The following is a 23,985-nucleotide window of genomic DNA, read 5'->3' on the forward strand; positions in this document are numbered from 1 at the left end:
GAGGCAACTTGGATGGTTTCCTTAAAGATAGGAGGGTCTGGAGACTCGAGGAGGAGGAGTTTTGGGTCGGTGTGGTTCCTGGGCTTTGGGGAAGCTTGCTCTGAAGGAAGCTGAAGGTGGGGGCCTCTGAGACTGTTTCTCCATTTTGGACACGTGAGTAATAGGGACTGATCTCTTTTCTTTGCCCCAGCTATCTAAGGGCTTGGGCCTTTTGGCCCAGCCTAAACAGAAGGGGTATTTAAGCCATATTCCCTTCTCTCCCCTTTCTCTCTCTATATATATCTCTAATTCCTTTCTTGCTCCTATTGTAATTAAACTCCAAAAAAGGCTGACGGCTGACTTGAGTTTTTCATTTAGGAATTACATAGCTGATTCCTTGGCGACCTTAAATTAATATATATCAGTCTTTTAAAGTGATTCCCTTGTAACACGTCCCAGCCCCCACCTTTGAATAGAGCCCTGTGAACTCTGCCAGCATCATCTCCTGTCTGCTCATTAGAATGATTCATGGGGCAATGAGTGCCCCCAGAATTTCACTCCACACAGGGGAAACTGAGGTAAAGGTTGGGGAAGGGCCTTGGTTAGGCTCCCCAGCTTGGCAGTATCTGAGGCCATGTTAGAGCCCAGTTCTTGGGGGTTCCATGCCCATGAGGGCGGCCCCTGAGTCACTTGATTCCCCCACCTGGAGATCAGAATGGCCCTTCCTTTTGGGGTTGCCCAGCATCCCCTCAAAGCAGAAGGAGCAGCAGAATGCTCAGAAAGATCCCTGGAAGAGGGGAACCTGTGGGAGGGGGGTCTGGGTCTGGGCCTGGGCCTGGGCCCTGGACTGTCAGCTGCTAACCTCTGCCTCAGTTTCAGCACTACATCCCCAGGCTCTGGTGATCATGGATTGATCAGTCAGTCAGTCAGTCAGTCAGTCAATCAATAGACACTTATTAGGCACCTGCTGTGTGCCAGGCTGCATCCTGAGGCAGCTTCTGAAAGGGCAGGAAGGGGAAATGGGTGTGGGGGGAGAAGGCTGCAGCCCCGCCCCGTGGGGAACAATTCCTTTATAACTCCTCCCCCACTAAGCCGCTAAACCCAGAAGCCCAGGCAGGAGGACTCCATTTCCCAGAATGCCTTTGTCATGACATCATGAAGTCTCAGTCCACCCCTGTGCAGGACTCCATTTCCCAGAATGCCGGTTCCCTGACTTCTCCTTAGTCTTGGCTCCTCCCTCCTGTGGCAGCCTCGGAGTATGCTTGGAATCTGTTGTGAATGGTCTCAGCTTCTGGAAGGGTCTCTGCTGTGCTTCTTGGACCTTTGTTGGAAGAGAGGAGGAGGCGAGGGAGGCAGTGTAGGGGCGGGTCGGAGTTCCTTACTCTGGCAGCGGAAACTTTCTGCTCCAGAACTGCTGGGGCTGGGAGGCCCTGAGAGCCTGTGCGCATATACAACAGGAGAGGTGTGGCTGGCTGGGCTGAAAGTGTGTGGTGGGGGGAAGGGAGACTGATGAGTGTGGGGTCCTGAGGGATGCTAGCGCCACCTCCTCAGGCCTTGGGGAGCAGAGATCCATTGATCCTTCAGTCAATCAGTCAACCAGTGTTTTATTAGGCACCTGCTGTGTGCCAGGTTTCCCTGGAGGGACTTTGCAGCCTACGGAGGGGGCAGGGCATGAGGGGAAATGGGGCTGGGAAGGAGAAGGCTGGAATCCTGCCACACCCTCTGCCAATTCCTGTATAGCCCCGCCCCCACCTAAACCCCGCCTAAACCGAAGAGCCAAGGCGAAAGACTCCATTTCCCAGAATGCCTGTGTCATGATTCATGTAAACCGTGGCCCTCCGTCATGGAAGACTATTTCCCAGAATACCTGGGTTCTGAGATGATACCAGCCTTGGCCGTCTCAGGTACTCTTAGCCTGCGGCTGTGTTTCTGGTACCTTTGCCTGCTGAGAGGGGGAGGGGAGGAAGTAAGTGGACCGGGCGGTGAAGGGGGCAGTTTTAGGGGGTGGACTTCCTGTTCTGAAAATTGAGACTTTCTCCTCCCAAACTCCCGGGTTGAGCCGTTCCCTCTTATTGAGCCTTGGAGGTTAGGTGAAAGCATGTGCGCATGTGCATGCAATAGCTGACCTGCAGCGGTGGTGTGCAGGGTAAAAGTGTGTGGTGGGAGGAGGGGAGAGGCTGTAAGTGTGTGGGTGTCGGTGCCCCTATCCTTAGGCGTGATCTTAGCACCACCTGGTCAGGCCATTGCAGCTTCGATCCATTGATCTATCGGTCCCTGAATCAGTAGACACTTATTAGGCGCCTGCCGAGTACCGAACTCTGACCCGATATAGTTTCGAGGAGAGTAAAGAAGCAGCGAGGCAGGGCCGGGGTGGGGGTGGGGGGATATTGGGGTAGCCGGGGAGAAGGCTGCAGGCTTCTCAGCCTAGTGGCCAGTGCAGGAGGACTCCATTTCCCAGAATGCCATGGGTCTGACATCATGCAAACCTATGGCTCCCCAAGGCATTCTGGGAACCTCTGGTTGCCCTTTTCAGAATCTGGAAGGATCACAGTTTTCCTTCTTGGACCTATTCTGGGGAAGTGGCAGCAGAGGGCTAGTCCAAGGCCCTTTCCCAGCCTGAGGTTCCCTGTTCCCCCCCTGTAGTGGGAAGGGGGGAGTCTGCCCTGAGGCCAGGGAAGGGCCTGGGAGCCCCTCTGAACCCAACCCCTTCTCTCCTTCCCCCCAGGCGCACACAGAGGAAGTCTCCCCGCCTCAGGCTGCCACCCCCTGAAGGACTACAGGGTGGCCCCAGCAGAGAGCCCACAGCCAGAGGAATGGCCCCCGGGACCCCGAGGCCCCCCTCCCAGGTGAGTGCAGCCCCTCCCCCGGCCAGGCTGGAATCCAGTAGAACTCAGCTGTGTCTCTGCCAGGCCTCCAGGAGTGCCATCACTGCTTGTGCTCAGGGGGAGATCCAAGGTCCACCCTGGCTGCCCCACAAACACCTTGTTCTGGGCTTTCCTGGCCTCCCTAGCCCCTGCCTGGATGAGCCACCTAGGTTCCAGTCAGACAGGCCCAGGGGCTGTCAGTCCTTCATTCACCCCCAAGTGTGACCCCCTCCCTCAGCGGGATGGCCAGGGGTCCCCCAGCTCCAGGGATGGCCCAGGGACAGGCTCTGCTCCTGCCCTCCAGGCCCGGGACTTGGATGGGTCAATCAGGCCTGCCACGGGGCTTCAGAAGGAGTTTGGGGGAGATCAGGTGAGGCCCAGCTGGGAAAAGGAGCATTTTTAGCCCAAGGAAAGGGCTGGGCGCTAGGGGCAGGGCTGGAAGGTCTGCTGAGAAGGGCTCCAGCCAAGCTCCTTCCTCCAGGCCAGAGGACAGGCCATGGGGCTGCTTCCTGGATGTGAAGATTGGATTTGGCTCTCCCCTGATTGTAACAATGAATCTCCTTCTTGACTGTGAAGATTGAATTGTAATGCTCTATTTGTTGATTTAGTCCCCCAAAAATGTAAGCACAGTACTTGAAGTTGAGTGGAAAGATCTGCCCATGTTAGATCTAGTCACCAAAGTTGTAAATATCCCACTTAATCATGAGGTGGGAGGAGAGCAGGCCCTGGTGGTAGCTGGGGAGCCAGTGAGGCAGGAACTTGGCAGGAAGGTGGCATCAAAGAGCACTTCTGGTTCCTGAAGGCCAGTCGGCGCCAGGGCGGCCATCTGACCCGGGTGACCCCTGGCTCTGCCCTGCCTGGTAGGTTCCTGCACTTCATCCATGTTGTCCCCTCCATGGAGAACATTGTGGGGATCAGAGACGTCTCTGGGCTGTTATTCTGAGCTGAAGATCCAAACTAGTTGTGATCAGTGGAAGCTGCAGGTGGCCCCCAGCCCGCCTGGAGCCAAGATCCCCCAGACGTGGGGCAGGTGTTTCCTGGGTGTCTGACAGACCCTTAGCAGTCATTACCAGGCTGGAAGGCATTGAGGACGCAGCAAACAGGCATTGGGGTTTGGTCAGAGGGTGACCTTTGATCCCACGTCCTGAGTTCAGCACGAAGTTAAGAGGAGAAAATGGACTGAATCCTCCAGAGCTCTCTGACTCCCGAGGCCACAGGAGGCTCTCTGGGCCACAGTCCTCGGGGAGCCCGGAGTTGGCATGAATCTTCCCAGGCTCAAAAGGGCCCCTGGATGGGCCGAGCTTGTTTCCTGGATCTCCTCAGGCCAGTGAGTCCCCCTCCATTCCCAGGGATCCCAGCTCCCTCCTGCAGGGCCTTCAGCTTCCCCAGAAGAGGACACACACCTGAGCAGTGATTCATCCCATAGAAATCTTTGTTGCCCTGAGTTGCTTTAATGTTCTGATACCCCAAACTCTATCCCTTCCACTGCTGCCGCCCATGTTCTGCTTTTATAATGGATGTCTGCTGCACAGTTAGTGGCCTACCTGGGCCTCACTCTCCCTAAAATGGTTCTCATGGTGACTTCTCTAAAGGATCCTACGCGGTTCATGATCAGTGGTATGGAGGCGATGAATGATTTCCCCTTGACCAGCCTGCTGGGAAGACCTGCAGAGGAGCCTTGATGAGAATTTCCTCACCCAGAGGGACGTCTGTATGAAATAGGTGCAATCCAGGACAGGCATTCTCTTACCAGGATACAGAAGACAAATACACAACCAATAATAATGTCTGATTACATTACTTTGGAGTCAAATCCACCTTCTGTCAAAGTCGAGCTTTGATTCATGGCTTGATATGATGATTGAGCTGCCTTTGACTGATGCTCAAGTGTTTTGTAGAGAGTCTTATTGTTTTTTTTTTTTAATTTTAAACAATTAAAAATGGCTTCAGGGCCTCATTTATCAACAATACATCCCACAGGCTCTGGAACCCAGGACATTCCTAATTGAAAACATTTCTTAAGACAACAACAAGCTGCACATTTCCTGTTATTGGGAGTATTCGGGCACTCCATGTTTATTATATGTTAATTAATATTGTTTTGTGGAAAAGAACATTCTCCATTTTATTCAAATAAATGCCCCCCAAACCCGAATACCAGGACATTCCTGACAGAGCTGACAAGGCCCTGAGATTGCTGGATTATTAGGCACCACGTCAGTGCTAGAAAACTGATATGGTATTCAACGATGAGCGGGCAAGGTCTGTTCATGCCTGTGTTTGGGGGCCACTTTAATCACTTCTGGCAGCTTGAACTGGATGGACATGGGGAACAGAATTCCTCTCACCAATCAGGAAATGCGTTCCTGGCCAAGGTCTTAATGTGACATAGTCTAAGAGAACACAGACTGGGTAGCACCAAGTATCACCTATTGGAAACAGCACTCTGGACCAAGGTCTTAACATGGATTAGAATCCAGTGTGTCACAGCTGGGCCTTCCTATTTGTGCCAGACAACTCCCTCAGTGCCATCTCTAGTGACAGGAATCTGTATAACAAGTTTTTCGGTATTTTCTTCAGGCAGCCATTACACGAGGTGGTTAGGTTGGACAGAAACCTGCCACGACACTGACAACATATCGGAGCATGAGGTTCCCAGAGGATGAGGAAGCTTCCATGGCTCATAGTTTGGAGGCATCAGTTTACAGTGTCGGGTCACAAAAAGAATTGAACCCTGGCCAGCTTTCTTCCAGGGCACAGACACTGTGGAGGATGTCTGGCTCCCATCAATGGACAGCAGCTGCTCTGAGACACCAGCAGCCTCTTAAGCTGGGTTGAGCAGGGATGCTGTTGCTGTTGGTGGCCCAGAGTAGGCTGCAGACTTTCAGGGCTCAGCACCTTCCTGCTTATGACCTTAGATGGAATGACTCATCCATCTGGGAGGTCAGGGGTGGAGAGCAAACATCTCTTTTGAAAATGTCCAAAGTTTTTAGAGCAGCACCTTTTACCATGGGCAGGATGGTAAAAGAGAAATATGAGTTAAATCCTCTTTCCAGTGAAGAAATTACTCTCTTGGAGTGCACAGTTTGAGCTTTCTTTTTTCTTTTTCTTTAAACCCTTGCCTTCTGTCTTAGAATCAATACTGTGTATTGGTTCCAAGGTAGAAGAACAGTGAGGACTAGGCAGTGTAGGTGAAGTGACTTTCCCAGGGTTACATAGCTAGGAAATGTCTGAGACCAGATTTAAACCCAGGAACTCCCTTTTCTAGGCTTGGCTCTTCATCCACTCTGCCACGTAGCTGTCCCCCGAGGTTTCTTTATCTATGTCTTTAAGCCAACAAAGCAGAAAGAAGACATCACTTTTCAGAGTTAGGAAAAATCCCAGTTTAAAATGAGGGAATTTCAGAAAGTTCAGATTGTACAGATCATTCAAGGGAGAGTTGTGAACAAGACAAAGGAGAAGATTCTAAAAGTATCAAACAAAAGAGCAGAAAAGGGTTTTTATAAACAAAAAATTAGAATGTTTCACCAAACACATTCCTTTTTCTTATAGAAATAAAGATGAAGTAGCAGCGCAGTTGAGGTGAGACTGGCCTAAAGTCTTATTATGATGATCTTCAATGTTCTGTTTCTCCTCTCAACTTGTAAACAAAAGAATTGAGTGTACCAAGAGAGTAATCCAGATAGCAAAGGTCATACAGTAGCAACTGACAACATTAACTCACATCAGGCTTCTTTGCAATGTCCTCATCTGTCCTTGATGTCAAGAAACTCCATCTCTGATCTCAGATGTCGCAGGTAGTTCTTTGAGTTTCCAAAACCATCTTTTCCCAGACAGAGATAGGTCTCCTCTTTAGTAGATTTGCTTCTTTGGTTCCTTTGCTTGTAGAGATTCTTTAGGTGTTTCACTATAATCTTTTACAAAGTAGATCTCAGGACAGATTAGTGCAGCTTTTCAAATGTTATTAAAATATTAGGAACTAGAGCAGAAACTTTAGATCTTTCCATGTCCCATTAGAATCATTTCCATTGAAATTAAAAGGATTATTAACCTGTTGTTTTCTCAATATTTTTCATTTCATTTCTTTTACAAGGATAAGATGTATTTGGGGTTCTAACCTCATACATAAAAATATAAGCAACAATCCTTTTTGGCTCAAAGATTTCTTCCCTCCCCAGGTTGAGTGATTCCACAAATGAATTGACTTACAAGAGACTAAATATACTGCATTAAAACAAAAATGTGGGTGGGGTGAAGAAATACTTCAGTAATTCCCCATTGTATATAGACAACAGTTTTTAGCCATTGAGTTGCTTGTAGTAAGAGGTATTTTCTTGTTGACCAATGTATTAGAGGGGAATAGTGAGAAATGATAAGGGAAACTGAAAGATGTTATACCAGGAAACAGTTTTGAAGGAAGAAAGCTGATTTCAGAGAACACCCTTACTTCCTGTTCTCACTTTGCAACCTAATGAAGTTTGCCTCATAGTCAGTTCCTCCCTCTAATTACGAAATCATCAGTACAGTTTCTTTAGTTGAAAAGGATCTATTTTCTTGGGGGAAGGAAATGAGGGAAATTAGTCTCATTTCTATCATTTAATGAAGGCTTTGATGTAAGTCTCTTCAAAAAGGAATAAAATTGATTTCCCTGAGCCAAATTAGACTGAAAAGAGTTACTTCTTAAAATTTGGGAATACTGAGTAAAAAATGCATTCTACAACCATCCCCCTGAGTTCTGCCCAATAAAGATCTCCACCTGGAATAATCATTCCAGATCACTTTTCCTTCTGAGTATCTTGTAACTTTTTTCTGGAATGGTGGATTGACTTCATGATCAAGGACCAACCCATCAGACAACTATAACTGAATTCAAGACTCAAAATAATAGAAGTGACAGCCCCAAAAGCTCTTCCCTCAAATGGCAAATCTTAACAATTACAGTTTAGAGCACAAAATTTTCTAGGATTCACACAGAGAGAATGTATTTCATCCCACAACTTTGATTTGATTTTCTTTTAGTTAAAACTCATCTTGTTATGAGGATCAGTTGTTAGAAATCCTGGCTCTGAAAACTCATGGTTTCCTTGTTATTCTTTAATTGAAAAAGTAATGTGTAACCTTAATACAGTCTGTGAGACTCCTTAAGAATTTATTTAAAATGCTTGATTGGAAGACCTTGTCAGCCACTGCTTCCAAATTGTGACATTCTGAGACCATGCAATTTTATAAACTTAAACATTCCCAGGTATTACAAAAGGTTTTATGGTTTACGATTGAATTTTCATCTATGGAGTTTTGATTTTACATCCTCAGGAGTTTCTTAAGATCATGTTTTTTTGTTTTTGTTTTTTGTTTTTAATTTTAAACATTATTTTATTTGGTCATTTCCAAACATTATTCACTGGAAACAAAGATCATTTTCTTTTCCTCCCTGCCCCCTCTCCCACTACCTTTCCCTCTCCCATAGCCGATGCACGATTCCACTGGTTATCACATGTGTTCTTGACTCAAACCCATTTCCCTGTTGTTGGTATTTGCATTAGGGTGTTCATTTAGAGTCTCTCCTCAGTCATATCCCCTCAACCCCTGTAGTCAAGCAGTTGCTTTTCATCGGTGTTTTTACTCCCACAGTTTATCCTCTGCTTGTGGATAGTATTTTTTAGATCCCTGCAGATTGTTCAGGGACATTGCATTGCCACTAATGGAGAAGTCCATCACCTTCAATTGTACCACAATGTATCAGTCTCTGTGTACAATGTTTTCCTGGTTCTGCTCCTTTTGCTCTGCATCACTTCCTGGAGGTTGTTCCAGTCTCCATGGAATTCCTCTACTTTATTATTCCTTTTAGCACAATAGTATTCCATCACCAACATATACCACAATTTGTTCAGCCATTCCCCAATTGATGGGCATCCCCTCTTTTTTTCCAATTTTTTGCCACCACAAAGAGTGCAGCTATGAATATTCTTGTACAAATCTTTTTCCTTATTATCTCTTTGGGGTACAAACCCAGCAGTGCTATAGCTGGATCAAAGGGCAGACAGTCTTTTAGCGCCCTTTGGGCATAGTTCCAAATTGCCCTCCAGAATGGCTGGATCAGTTCACAACTGTACCAGCAATGAATTAGTGTCCCCACTTTGCCACATCCCCTCCAGCATTCATTACTTTCCATAGCTGTCATGTTAGCCAATCTGGTAGGTGTGAGGTGTTACCTCAGAGTTGTTTTGATTTGCATCTCTCTGATTATAAGAGATGTAGAGCACTTTTTCATGTGCTTATTAATAGTTTTGATTTCTTTGGCTGAGAACTGCCTGTTCATGTCCCTTGCCCATTTATCAATTGGAGAATGGCTTGATTTTTTGTACAATTGATTTAGTCCTTTGTAAATTTGAGTAATTAAACCTTTGTCAGAGGTTTTTATGAAGATTGTTTCCCAATTTGTTGCTACCCTTCTGATTTTGGTTACATTGGATTTGTTTGTACAAAACCTTTTTAATTTGATGTATTCCAGATTATTTATTTTGCATTTTGTAACTCTAAGTCTTGCTTGGTTTTGAAGTCTTTCCCTTCCCAAAGGTCTGACATGTATGCTATTCTGTGTTCGCCTAATTTTCTTATAGTTTCCTTCTTTATGTTCAAGTCATTCACCCATTTTGAATTTATCTTGGTGTAGGGTGTGAGGTGTTGATCTAAACCTAATCTTTCCCACACTGTCTTCCAATTTTCCCAGCAGTTTTTATGAAATAGTGGATTTTTGTCCCAAAAGCTGGGATCTTTGGGTTTATCATATACTGTCTTGCTGAGGTCGCTTGCCCCCAGTCTATTCCACTGATCCTCCTTTCTGTCTCTTAGCCAGTACCAAATTGTTTTGATGACCGCTGCTTTATAATATAGTCTGAGATCTGGGACTGCAAGGCCCCCTTCCTTTGTATTTTTTTTCATTATTTCCCTGGATATCCTTGATCTTTTGTTCTTCCAAATGAACTTTGTTATGGTTTTTTCTAAATCAGTAAAAAAATTTTTTGGAAGTTCCATGGGTATGGCACTAAATAGATAGATGAGTTTGGGTAGGATGGTCATTTTTATTATATTGGCTCGTCCTACCCATGAGCAGTTAATGTTCTTCCAAGTGTTCAAGTCTAGTTTTAGTTGTGTGGAAAGTGTTTTGTAGTTGTGTTCATATAGTTCCTGTGTTTGTCTCGGGAGATAGATTCCCAAGTATTTTATTTTTGTCTAAGGTAATTTTGAATGAGATTTCACTTTCTAGTTCTTGTTGCTGAGCTGTGTTGGAATTATATAGAAATGCTGATGACTTATGTGGGTTTATTTTGTATCCTGCAACTTTGCTAAAGTTGTTGATTATTTCGTTTAGCTTTTTGGTTGAATCTCTAGGATTCTTTAAGTAGACCATCATGTCATCTGCAAAGAGCGATAATTTGGTCTCCTCCTTGCCTATTTTAATGCCTTCAATTTCTTTTTCTTCTCTAATTGCTACTGCTAGTGTTTCTAATACAATGTCAAATAATAGAGGTGATAATGGGCATCCTTGTTTCACTCCTGATCTTAATGGGAATGGATATAGTTTATCCCCATTGCAGATGATATTAGTTGATGGTTTTAGATATATACTGTTTATTATTTTTAGGAACGACCCTTCTATTCCTATGCCTTCTAGTGTTTTTAGTAGGAATGGGTGTTGTATTTTATCAAAGGCTTTTTCTGCATCTATTGAGATAATCATGTGGTTCTTGTTGGTTTGCTTGTTGATGTGGTCAATTATGTGGATAGTTTTCCTAATATTGAACCAGCCCTGCATCCCTAGTATAAATCCTACTTGATTATGGTGGATGACCCTTCTGATCACTTGCTGGAGTCTTTTTGCTAGTATCCTATTTAAGATTTTTGCATCTATATTCATGAGGGAGATTGGTCTATAATTTTCTTTCTCTGTTTTTGTCCTGCCTGGCTTTGGAATTAGTACCATGTTTGTGTCATAAAAGGAGTTTGGTAGAACTCCCTCTTTGCTTATTATGTCAAATAGTTTGTATAGTATTGGAGTTAGCTGTTCTTTGAATGTTTGATAGAATTCACTGGTGAATCCGTCAGGCCCTGGGGATTTTTTCTTAGGAAGTTCTTTGATGGCCTGTTGGATTTCTTTTTCTGATATGGGATTATTTAAGAAATCTATTTCTTCTTCTGTTAGTCTAGGCAATTTATATTTTTGTAAATATTCATCCATATCACCTAGGTTGGTATATTTATTGCCATATAGTTGGGCAAAGTAATTTTTAAGATCATGTTTTTTAATAAGTTCACTCATTACTTCTGTGGTTATATTTTAGATTTCTGATCCTCTTTCTTGAGTCTTTACCATGTTCAAATTTCTGTTTTGATGTAATTTAGGAATAAGGTTTTCTATTACTTATCTTTGGAAGTGTTATCAAGTCACTTAAACTATTGCACATTTTCTATATGGTTGACCATACTTACATTACACTCATATTTACTCTTATTTTAAAAATCAATCAGATAATGGTAAAAGTAGATAAAAATATATGTAAGTCTGATCCAAAAGAAGATTGAAATGATAGTTTCTTCATATGATAGAACTTGTAACATGAATGAAGTACCTTTTAGAGAAGAGATCAAGTCTATGTCTTTGAAGGTTGAGAAATAAATAGAAAAAGGTTGGTGAAAGGTAAAGTCTCTGAAATTTCTTCCCATATAAAAATGTTAACTTTTTGATGTAGTGTATACTACTCAAAGAAGTCTCTTGTTTAGTATTGTGAGGGATGCTTTTATTGTTGACATTTAATTGAATAAAGTGGTTTAATGAATTAAAAGACAGAAATCCATAGACTTAATATCTTTGAAGAATCAGTGTTAACTCTATCCTTTAAAAATGAGTTTTCAATTGTTAAACATTAAACATATGATTGATCTTTCTGGTAAATGAACGTAATACTTGAGCTATGTTTTTAACTTTTGAAATAATTATCTAAATTGAATCATCCCTTAGTAAAATACCCAGTTTGTTGATAAGAGATGTGGTAGGGTCATCATGTGAGACAACAATCAAGCCCTGTTATCAACACAGGGAGGGACAAGTTGTTTTGAGATCAACAGACAATTAGCCTGTAAATCAGATGAGAGACAATCTTGAATTACTAAGTGCTGAATTAAATTCCTTAATTCAACAGTCTGTAATATTAGAAATTTATTACCATCTTTATAGAAGCAAGAGGCAGTTAAGCCCTAAGATTTTTCAACAGTCAAGGAAATGTGTTTACAGGTTCATTTCCTTATTTAGAATACTGACATTAAAAAAGGAGAATGTTTAAATCTGTAAATTTAACATGTAACATCTATTAATTAGTTTGGGATAGGATAAAATATATACTTTTACAATAACAATGTAATTTCATTGGTTGAATGTAAAAATCAGTGTAATTGATACAAACCTCATATTTCAGGGATTTTATTTAACCATAAGAACTTATCACAGTTTGCTGATATGTACTATGGTTTCAAGTAATGTCTGACATCCATTAGATAAAGCAGTGCACTAAGATACAGTGTTTAAATGGCTCGGGCTTTTTTAAAGCTTGGAACCTTTTGGGTTATTAATTAGGAATTCTAGTGATACTTTGGGTGACTTATAGACTATTTGGAATGATGGGTGGGGTACAAGGAATGTTGGCTCTAAATAGGAAAGAAATCAGACAAGTGCAATTTCGTAAGGGATCTTAAAGTTCCTAGGAGAGAATAAACTATTTAGAGAATCATTTTAAGTATGTAGCTATCAGAGGAGTGAAGAAAGTTTTTTAAAAGTTATATAGCCTATTTCCGTTAATTGAGTAAACAAAGTATTTGAATGTAAAAAGTGTGAATGTTTTACTGCTAATAAGATCGAACAATTCTTCTTGTGTTTTGAAGCAATGAAGAACATCAATATTTTATCTTTGAAGTCAATATCAAATTAGGTAGGCCAAATTATATCCAATGAATCCCTAAGTTAAAATAATTTATGCCAAAAAATTTAGAAGCAGAATCCTTTAAAAGAATCATTTGACAAGTAATTTTATACTTAGTATTTACCCAATATATGACATGACATGACATTATTGAAACTTTTATAATAACAACAATACACAAAGCATCTGTATTCTTAGAAAACCTGATGGACAATTTGCCAATATGTATATATATTTCTGATTTCTTATTTCAAATGTAGAAATTTACTAAGTTTAGCACAATTAAGATTTAAGATGTTACTTCAAAAGAACAAATACATATTCTAATTTTGAAAAAAACATCATTTAGAAATTGAGAAATTAAGCATTTCTGTTCTAGCTGTCTCATTAATTTCAATTTAGTTTTATATATATATATATATTTTTTTTTTAATATATTTTATTTGATCATTTCCAAGCATTATTCGTTAAAGACATAGATCATTTTCTTTTCCTCCCCCCCACCCCCCATAGCCGACGCGTAAGTCCACTGGGCATTAGATGTTTTCTTGATTTGAACTCATTGCTTTGTTGATAGTATTTGCATTAGAGTGTTCATTTAAAGTCTGTCCTCTGTCATGTCCCCTCAACCTCTGTATTCAGGCAGTTGCTTTTTCTCGGTGTTTCCACTCCCATAGTTTATCCTTTACTTATGAATGGTGTTTTTTTTTCTCCTGGATCCCTGAAAGTTGTTCAGGGACATTACACCGCCCCTAATGGAGAAGTCCATTACGTTCGATTATACCACAGTGTATTAGTCTCTGTGTACAATGTTCTCCTGGTTCTGCTCCTCTCGCTCTGCATCACTTCCTGGAGTTTGTTCCAGTCTCCATGGAACTTCTCCACTTTATTATTCCTTTGAGCACAATAGTATTCCATCACCAACATATACCACAGTTTGTTCAGCCATTCCCCAATTGATGGGCATCCCCTCGTTTTCCAGTTTTGGGCCACCACAAAGAGCGCAGCTATGAATATTTTTGTACAAGTCTTTGTGTCCATTATCTCTTTGGGGTACAGACCCAGCAGTGCTATGGCTGGGTCAAAGGGTAGATATTCTTTTAGCACCCTTTGGGCATAGTTCCAAATTGCCCTCCAGAATGGTTGGATCAGTTCACAGCTCCACCAGCAATGAATTAATGTCCCTATTTTGCCACATCCCCTCCAGCATTCATTACTTTCCTTTGCTGTTATGTTAGCCAATCTGCTAGGTGTGAGGTGATACCTCAGAGTTGTTTTGATTTGCATCTCTCTGATTATAAGAGATGTAGAACACTTCTTCATGTGCTTGTTAATAGTTTTGATTTCTTTATCTGAGAACTGCCTATCCATTTCCCTTGCCCATTTATCAATTGGAGAATGGCTTGATTTTTTGTACAATTGATTTAGCTCATTATAAATATGAGTAATTAAACCTTTGTCAGAGGTTTCTATGAAGATTTTTTCCCAATTTGTTGTTTCCCTTCTGATTTTAGTTATATTGGTTTTGTTTGTACAAAAGCTTTTTAGTTTGATGTAGTCAAAATTATTTATTTTACATTTTGTGATTCTTTCTATATCTTGCTTAGTTTTAAAGTCTTTCCCCTCCCAAAGGTCTGACATGTATACTATTCTGTGTTTACCCAATTTACTTATGGTTTCCTTCTTTATGTTTAAGTCACTCACCCATTTTGAATTTATCTTGGTGTAGGGTGTGAGGTGTTGATCTATTCCTAGTCTCTTCCACACTGTCTTCCAATTTTCCCAGCAGTTTTTATCGAATAGTGGATTTTTGTCCCAAAAGCTGGGACCTTTGGGTTTATCGTATACTGTCTTGCTGAGGTCGTTTTCCCCCAGTCTATTCCACTGATCTTCCTTTCTGTTTCTTAGCCAGTACCAAATTGTTTTGATGACTGCTGCTTTGTAATATAGTTTGAGGTCTGGGACTGCAAGGCCCCCATCATATGTGTTTTTTTTCATTATTTCCCTGGATATCCTTGATCTTTTGTTCTTCCAAATGAACTTTGTTATGGTTTTTTCTAAATCAGTGAAGAAGTATTTTGGTAGTTCAATGGGTATGGCACTAAATAGATAAATAAGTTTGGGTAGGATGGTCATTTTTATTATATTGGCTCGTCCTATCCATGAGCAGTTAATGTTTTTCCAATTGTTCAAGTCTAGTTTTAGTTGTGTGGCGAGTGTTTTGTAGTTGTGTTCATATAGTTCCTGTGTTTGTCTTGGGAGATAGATTCCTAGGTATTTTATTTTGTCTAAGGTGATTTTGAATGGGATTTCTCTTTCTAGTTCTTGCTGCTGAGCTGTGTTGGAGATATATAGAAAAGCTGATGATTTATGTGGGTTTATTTTGTATCCTGCAACTTTGCTAAAGTTGTTGGTTATTTCAATTAGCTTTTTGGTTGAATCTCTAGGATTCTTTAAGTAGACCATCATGTCATCCGCAAAGAGTGATAACTTGGTCTCCTCCTTGCCTATTCTGATGCCTTCAATTTCTTTATCTTCTCTAATTGCTACTGCTAGTGTTTCTAGTACAATGTCAAATAGTAGAGGTGATAATGGGCATCCTTGTTTCACTCCTGATCTTAATGGGAATGGATATAGTTTATCCCCATTGCAGATGATATTAGCTGTTGGTTTTAGATATATACTGTTTATTATTTTTAGGAATGACCCTTCTATTCCTATGCTTTCTAGTGTTTTTAATAGGAATGGGTGTTGTATTTTATCAAAGGCTTTTTCTGCATCTATTGAGATAATCATGTGGTTCTTGCTAGTTTGCTTGTTGATGTGGTTAATTATGTGGATGGTTTTCCTAATGTTGAACCAGCCCTGCATCCCTGGTATGAATCCTACTTGATCATGGTGAATGATCCTTCTGATCACTTGCTGGAGTCTTTTTGCTAGTATCCTATTTAAAATTTTTGCATCTATATTCATTAGGGAGATTGGTCTATAGTTTTCTTTCTCTGTTTTTGACCTGCCTGGTTTTGGAATCAGTACCATGTTTGTGTCGTAAAAGGAGTTTGGTAGAACTCCCTCTTTGCTTATTATGTCAAATAGTTTGTATAGTATTGGGGTTAACTGTTCTCTGAATGTTTGATAGAATTCACAGGTGAATCCATCAGGCCCTGGGGATTTTTTCTTAGGAAGTTCTTTGATGGCTTGATGGATTTCAATTTCTGATATGGGATTATTTAAGAATTCTATTTCCTCTTCTGTTAGTCTAGGCAGTTTGTATTTTTGTATATATTCATCCATTTCTCCTAAATTGGTGTATTTATTGCCATATAATTGGGCAAAGTAATTTCTAATGATTGCCTTAATTTCCTCCTCATTGGAGGTGATGTCCCCCTTTTCATCTTTAATGCTGTGAATTTGCTTTTCTTCCTTCCTTTTTTTAATTAGATTGACCAGTACTTTGTCTATTTTGTTTGTTTTTTCAAAGTACCAGCTTCTTGTCTTATTTATTAAATCAATAGTTCTATCACTTTCGATTTTATTAATTTCTCCCTTAATTTTTAGGATTTCAAATTTGGTTTTCTGCTGGGGGTTTTTAATTTGATCGCTTTCGAGTTTTTTCAATTGCATTTCCAATTGATTGATCTCTGCTCTCCCTTGTTTGTTAATATGAGCTTTCAGGGATATGAATTTGCCTCTGATTACCGCTTTGGCTGCATCCCAAAAGGTTTGAAAGGATGTTTCGCCATTGTCATTTTCCTTGATGAAATTATTAATTGTTTCTATGATTTCTTCTTTAGCTAAACGGTTTTGGAGTATCATATTGTTTAATTTCCAATTGGTTTTAGATTTCGTTTTCCATGTACCATTACTAATCATTATTTTTATTGCCTTGTGATCTGAGAAGGCTGCATTCGTTATTTCTGCTTTTTTGCATTTGTGTGCTATGTTTCTGTGACCTAATGTATGGTCAATTTTTGTGAATGTGCCATGTGGTGCTGAGAAGAAGGTGTATTCCTTTTTATCCCTATTTATTTTTCTCCATATGTCTATTAATTCTAATTTTTCTAAGATTTCATTCACTTCTTTTACCTCTTTCTTATTTATTTTTTGATTTGATTTATCTAAATTTGATAATGGTTGGTTTAAGTCTCCCACTAGTATGGTTTTATTGTCTATTTCTTCCTTCAATTCTCCTAGTTTCTCCATTAGAAATTTGGGTGCTATATTATTTGGTGCATACATGTTGATTAATGATATTTCCTCATTGTCTAGAGTCCCTTTTAACAAAATATAATTACCTTCCCTATCCCTTTTGATCAGGTCTATTTTTGCATTGGCTTTATCAGATATCATGATTACCACTCCTGCCTTCTTTCTATCAGTTGAGGCCCAGAAGGTCTTACTCCATCCTTTAATTCTGACCTTGTGGGTGTCAACCCGCCTCATGTGTGTTTCTTGAAGACAACATATGGTAGGGTTTTGGATTCTAATCCATTCAGCTATTCGTCTACGTTTTATGGGTGAGTTCATCCCATTCACGTTCAAAGTTATGATTGTCATTTGTGGACTCCCTGGCATTTTGATTGCCTTCCCTAATTCTAACCTTTTCTTCTTCGGCTCTACCTTTTAGTCCAGTGATTTACTTTGAATCAGTCCCCTTTGTCCCCTCCCTTGATGTTTCCCTTTTTAGTCTCTCCCTTTTTGTTCCCTCCCCCTCCCCCCTCTCTTTCCCTCCCTTTTTGTTCTCCCTCTCCCCCTCCCCCCCTTGGTTTTCCCTTCTCCTTACCCTTGTTGGGTAAGATAGAATTCAAGATCCCAATGGATCTGGATGTTTTTCCCTCTCAGAGTTGATTTCCCTGAGATTGAGGTTTAAGTAAACCCCCCCCCTCTCTTCCTCTCCTTCTTATAGGAGTTTTCTTCCCCTCCCCTTCCCTTGTGAATCTTTGTGTGAGAACCATTATTCTATTTGGTCTTTCTTTACCCCCTATTTATACATTACATTTTCCCCACTTATTAGTATACATAGGTTGATATAAATGTAGTCCTTATAGAAGAGAGTTTGAGTAAAAGAAGAAGATAACATTTTCCCCTTTCCTTAATATTTACCTTTTCAGGTATTCCTTGCTCTTTGATTTTCGGTATCAAACTTTCCACAGAGCTCTGGTCTTTTCTTTGCAAAAAGTTGGAAGTCTTCTATTTTGTTGAATGCCCATACTTTCCCTTGGAAGTATATAGTCAGTTTTGCTGGGTAGCTGATTCTTGGTTGGAGACCCAGCTCTCTTGCCTTTCTGAAGATCATGTTCCATGCCTTACGATCATTCAGCGTAGAACTTGCAAGGTCTTGTGTGACCCTGATTGGCATTCCTTTATATCTAAATTGTCTTTTTCTGGCTTCCTGTAGGATTTTTTCTTTTGTTTGATAGCTTTGGAATTTGGCAATTACATTCCTGGGAGTTGTCTTTTGGGGGTTTAGTGTAGAAGGTGTTCTGTGAGCTCTGTCAGTGGATGTATTGCCCCCTTGTTCTAGAATCTCTGGGCAATTTTCTTTGATTATATCTTGTATCACCATGTCCAGTTTGGTGTTTATTTCTGGCTTTTCTGGGAGTCCAATTATTCTTAAATTTTCTCTTCTCCCCCTGTTTTCCAGATCTATCACCTTGTCGGTGAGATATTTTATGTTCTCTTCTAATTTCTTGGTGTTTTGGCTTTGCTTTATTAGTTCTTGCTTTAAAGCCTGGTTTTCTTTTACAGTTTGGTCAAACTGGTTTTGTAGATGCGTGAATTTCTTTTGCATCATTTCCCACTTTTCCTCCCAGAAGGCTTCCATCTTTTTGGTCCTTTCTGATTCAAATTCTTCATGTGTTTGTGGAGAGTTTCTATTTCCTTTGGAAGATTTTGGAGAATTTTCTTGTATATCTTCTTCTATCTGCTCTGTATTTTGTATTTTGGCTCCATAGAATGTGTCCAGAGTCGCCCCTTTCTTCTTATTTTTCTTGGTATTTTGGGGCTTCTGTGCTTCTGTAGAGTTTGTCATCTCTGAACGTGGAGGATTGGCTTTTCTTGTCTTTGTCTGGTGATCAGAGGCTTTAGTCCTGGGCAGATGTTGGTTCTATGAGCGTTCCCTGGGTTAAACTGAATATGCCTCACTGGAACTGGAATGGAAGGGTCGGACCACGAAGCCACACTCTCCCCCCAGCTCGCTTTCAGGAAGTTGCCTTCAGAATCGCTGGCCGTGAGGCTGTTTCGTCGGCCTGCGGGGGGATGGGTTGCCGCTTCCCCAAGCTCCGAGAGCACAGACTTTCACTGAGACTTGGATAGCAGGATCCAGCCCGTGAGGCTGTCTTGCCCGCCCTGAGGGTTGCTGTTGTTTTGACCAGCTCTCTGCAGCGGAGGCCCCAGGCAGTAACTTTCACCCGGACCGACCAGCTCTTTGCAGCGGAGGCCCCAGGCAGTAACTTTCACCCGGACCGACCAACCGGCTCTCTGCAACGGAAGCCCCAGGCAGTAACTTTCACCCGGACTGGGACTTGGGTAGAAGACCCTGAGGGTTGTTGTTCCACAGACCCTGCTCTCTGAGCCCGGCGCGGCTGCCGCTTCCGGGAGCCTTGGACTCTGCGCTCCTACCCCTGAGGTCCGAGGGATCTCGGGTTCTGGCTTTTAAGGGGAGCCGTACCTTTTGAACCGGGTCCAGGTCCAGGAGGAGGGTTCCCAGGGTCTGTGCTGTTGATCGTTTTGAATTTCGGCGCCTTAGGAGCTTATCGTTTGAGATCGGTCGGGAAGGGTTTTCCGGAGATCTGAACTTCAGCTTTCTCTAAGCCGCCATCTTAACCGGAAGTCTCTAGTTTTATATATTGTCCTTGTTTCTAATCTTTTTTAATGTGGCCAGCAGATATTATTATTATTATTATTAATTCTTATGCTTTGGCTAATCAGACCCAAAAAATGCTAAGACTAATGAATAAGAGAGATATACTAAACCATGTTGGTACCAAACACAAATTAAATGAGAGTATTCCCTTCATTTCCTCTTATTTGTTAAGCTAGCATTACTACTGCTATTACTTTCTTTTATTATTACTGTCTATAAGTTCCTCTTAAGGACATATAGAACAAATATAGCAGTTTTTAACAAAAGCAGGCTCTTTTGAAAAAAAAAGCACTCTGATGCAATTTTATTTCCATTCTTTCTTTTTGGGGGGCAGCAGACTATTTAGAGGACTATTTCTTTAACTTAGAATAAAAACTCAATATGGACTCTGTCTTTTGGGCTGTAGAAGAACTTGAGAAAGATAATGGAGCTTTGTGGTTTTAGCCCATGTAGGAGGGTATTTCAAAGAATTCTGCCCCAGATTTTAACTTTTAATCCTGGCTTAATCACTTTAAGTGAGGTATTTAACCAAAAAATTTGTTTCATATCTCAGAAATTTATTACAAGCTTCACAGCTCAGTAGCAGAGATTACTTTAAGGTTTCTTTTCTGTTCTTTAAGACACTTATTTAGAACTTTATATACAACACATTTCTAACAGTACTGGATCATAAAGCTAGCTTATCTTTTATAAAACTTTTAAAGTATTTATAAATATATTTATGTAACCTGTGGTTCAGATAATGTGACAAATTTCTCTATTATCAAAATCTTTTTTAAAAGTCCTTAATTGAGGTTTTGTCTTAAAGATGAATCCTTTGGAATAGCTAGTTTATGTAAGAATAATGTGAAATTTACAGACTTCTTTTGAGGCATGGAGGCAATTTGTATCAAATGAACAACTTCCAACTTCCCTCAAAGGCAAATGGTTTCCAGCTCATGAAAAACAAACACTTGACACACTTGGAGAAGGTCCTGCAGAAATTTTCTCCTCTGAGAAGAAATAGACAGAGTCCACCCAACTATGGCAGGGGCACAAGACCAGCTCTGTGGGCCTCTCTCTGTGACTGTCAGAAAACAAAGAGCCCTAAAAGAAAAGCTGCTGAGCATCTCCAGAACTTCCTGAGGGATCTCAGAATCCTGAATCCTTTCCTTAATCTCACATTGACAAACTATAAAGAAATGTCCCGGCCATAATTCCGAGCTGAAGATCCAAACCTAATTGTGGTCAGTGACAGCTGGAGATGTCACTCCACCCAGCAAAGGTCCCATAGAGGCGTCCAGCACTGTGTTCTGTGGGTTTCTGACAGATAAGCAGCAGGTCATTAGCAAGGCAGAAGGTACGGAGGATGTTAAGGAACACGCAGTGTGTTTGGTAACAAAGGTTTGGAGCCTTTGATACAAAGTCCCAACTTCAGGACCAGCTTCAGAGGAGAGAATTTCCCGAATCCTCCAGAACTTTCCTACCACTTGGGTCACAGGAACCTTTCTGGGCCACAATGGTTTGGGCCGCTTCTAGTTGGCCTCGGTCTTCAAAGGATCCAACAGGACCTGAACATGCCCAGTTTGCTTTCCTGGGATCTCCTCAGGGCAGCTGTAGACTCCCCAGTCCCAGTGAGCCCAGCTGCTCTGCTTGGCTCTCAGCTTCCCTAGATAACTGCACAGACCTAAAGCTTTTATTCTTCCCACAGAAAGTCTTCAGTATCATTCATTGCTGTAATACGCTGATAAACCACCAAACTGCATCCCTCCCGATACTGTGGCCGGCATTCTATTATACTTGATATCTTGTACACGATTAATGGAATAACCGGGTCTAACTCTTTAACTGTCCTTGCAGTTACTTATCTAAAGGATTCTATGTGATCCCTTGTTTCCGGATCGATCGTATAAAGGCCATAAAACAATTTTCCTTTCAATATGTGTAAGATAAATTGTTGGAAGTCAAACAAAAGGTGGGTCAATAAAGGTTTCTTGCAGAAGATGAGATTTCAGGCCAGACCTGAAGGAATCCAGTGCACTGAGGAGGCAGAGACTAGTGTGGACAGTAGTGAAAGCTGGGGAGGAGGGAGAGGAGTCCTGGAACAAGGTCAGGAGATGGAGAGTCTCCTGTGAGGAACTAGAAAGAGCCCAGTGTCACTGGATTCCTAGAGTAGGGAAGGGAATGAGGGGAAGGAAAGGAGAGTGAAGGGGAAGTTCTCAGGGTGATCGGCCTTGTAGGTGGCTGCCCAAATGGAATATCAAGCCCTGAGGTGGTTTAGCTACCTGGGAAGAGTCTAGGCTGTAGAGAGCTCATGTAGGGTGCCAGTGGAGGACGTCCATGATCTCAGGACTCCAGAGGTAGGGCAGTGAGGACTACTAGGAACCGCCCTGACTAGCTAAGTTAGATACAAGAAGCTGTTTCTCTCCTTGGCCCTGAGGTCTTCATGCATTCTTTATGAGCCCAGATTTCTCTAATTTCCTTTGGGCCTGAATTCTTTTTGCCTCCTGGTTCTTATTGTATCTGAATGAAGACCTTTTGCTGTCCCTGCTAGTGGTTGTGGCTGCCCTTTTCACTGGACCTTATACTTCCTCTCTGAACTCTTTGAATGTCCTTTAGCTATATCAAGAGCAATTCTCCCTCCCAGACCTGGCTCGAGGAGCTTCTTTCTGCCCCTGCTACTCTTGTGGGAGAGTGACTTTTCTTGTGAGAGAGGGAATGCTGGTTCTGGCCCAAAGAACTATAGCTCTGCCATGTTCCTCCCTAGACATGATGGTGTCAATTAAAGGATATTCCACATATTGTCACCATGGGGATGGATAAAGACATTTCAGGGGATGGAATAGCCCCTAAATGGGTGTAGAGGACAGTGGAATGGCCCTTATAAAGTGTCAGGTTTCTGGATTCCATTGAGGATCTGGGGAATTGTGTCTTCCTATGTTTGGAAACTCAAGTTTTCCTCAGGCTATTCTTCCCTTCGGTGTCCCAGGGGCCTTCCAGGCTGAACAATAGGGAATGGGTCAGGAAGGGGTGAAATAGAAGAGTATCCAATAATGCCAATTGTAAAATATATAAAGTTAGAGAGAGATAAAGACAAATAACCTGTGCTAGAGTACAGAACTGCCATTTTTTTCCTTTTAGGTCATTTACCCTTAGTTTATTCCATTGATCCACCCTTCTATCCAGTACTATATTTTAATGATTACTGCTTTATAGTACAGATTAAGATCTAATACTGCTAGGCCACCATCACAATTTTTTCTTTAGTTCCCTTGATATTCTTGATCTTTTATTCTTCCAGATGAAGTTTGTTGTAATTTTTTCTAATTCTATAAAAATAATTTTTTGGCATTTTAATAGTTGTGGAACTGAATAAGTAAATTAATTTAGGTAGGATTGTGATTTTTATTATATTACCTCATCCTACACATTTTTCTATCTTTTTGATTTTGGAGTGTGTCAACTGAGCACATTAAATGACCAGTCAATTAATAAATTAATTAAAATGAAGAAATTTTGCCTCTTTAGAATTCCAATCATTACAATGTCAGTATCTTTTGAATGAGCTTAATCGCCAAAATATTATATTTTAAAAAGATGGAACACCCCTTCTTTGCTGCCTCATGCTTATTCTTCTTTCCATGTCACTAAATGTAAAACATATTCCAGTAATAAATGGCATTTATCATAAAACAAAGACAGAATGTTTTGGCTAAGGCACATCATACTCACTTGTTCCTGAAAGTCTCAATTTAACATGAGATTACACTTCTTCCCTTAGCTAGAATCAGAGTCTGATCCCATTTAAGGTCTATGGAATCCTCTTTAAACTTTAAACTAGATAAGAATATTTCAGAGATTTTAGGAAATTACATAGAGAACTTTTTTCATTGTTTTCTCATCACTGGTCACTAGTAATATTTTCCCCGCTAGAATAAGCAGTACATGCTACCTTTTCTTTTTTTTTTTTACATTTTAACAAAATATTTTAATTACAAATTGCATTTCTATGTGAGTTTTCTTTTTTTTTTTAGTTTTCCCTTTTTTTTATTTTTTTGTTTTTTTAATAGTATTTTATTTGATCATTTCCATGCATTTTTCATTAAAGACAAAGATCATTTTCTTTTCCTCCCTCCCACCCCCCCCCCCCCCCGTGGCCGACGCGTGATTCCACTGGTATCATATGTGTTCTTGACTTGAACCCATTGCCATACATGCTACCTTTTCAGAAACTCTTCAGAAAAATATTTTTACCAGATCAACTTTGATAATTGTGATGAGGAAGAATTTCAGATCACCTTCTCTCTTTCTCCTACACAGAATC

General features: G+C 41.1%; 1 protein-coding gene across 3 annotated transcripts in view; it reads left to right on the forward strand.

Moving 5' to 3' along the window:
* Positions 1-1,467: 1,467 nt before the first annotated feature.
* Positions 1,468-23,985, forward strand: part of LOC103101002 (zinc finger protein 420-like) — a 35,549-nt gene continuing 13,031 nt past the window's right edge. The window contains exons 1-2 of one of the 3 annotated variants that reach the window (XM_056820455.1): positions 1,468-1,945; positions 2,705-2,825. In XM_056820455.1, coding sequence (XP_056676433.1) covers positions 2,793-2,825 — 33 coding nt within the window. In that variant the 5' untranslated portion in view covers positions 1,468-1,945; positions 2,705-2,792. Of the gene's footprint in view, positions 1,946-2,426; positions 2,601-2,704; positions 2,826-23,985 lie in introns of those variants that run through there. The other 2 variants (XM_056820454.1, XM_056820453.1) reach the window with 2 other exon arrangements.

The sequence above is a fragment of the Monodelphis domestica genome, chromosome 3 (genome assembly GCF_027887165.1).
Source record: "Monodelphis domestica isolate mMonDom1 chromosome 3, mMonDom1.pri, whole genome shotgun sequence".
NCBI classification, from domain to species: domain Eukaryota; kingdom Metazoa; phylum Chordata; class Mammalia; order Didelphimorphia; family Didelphidae; genus Monodelphis; species Monodelphis domestica.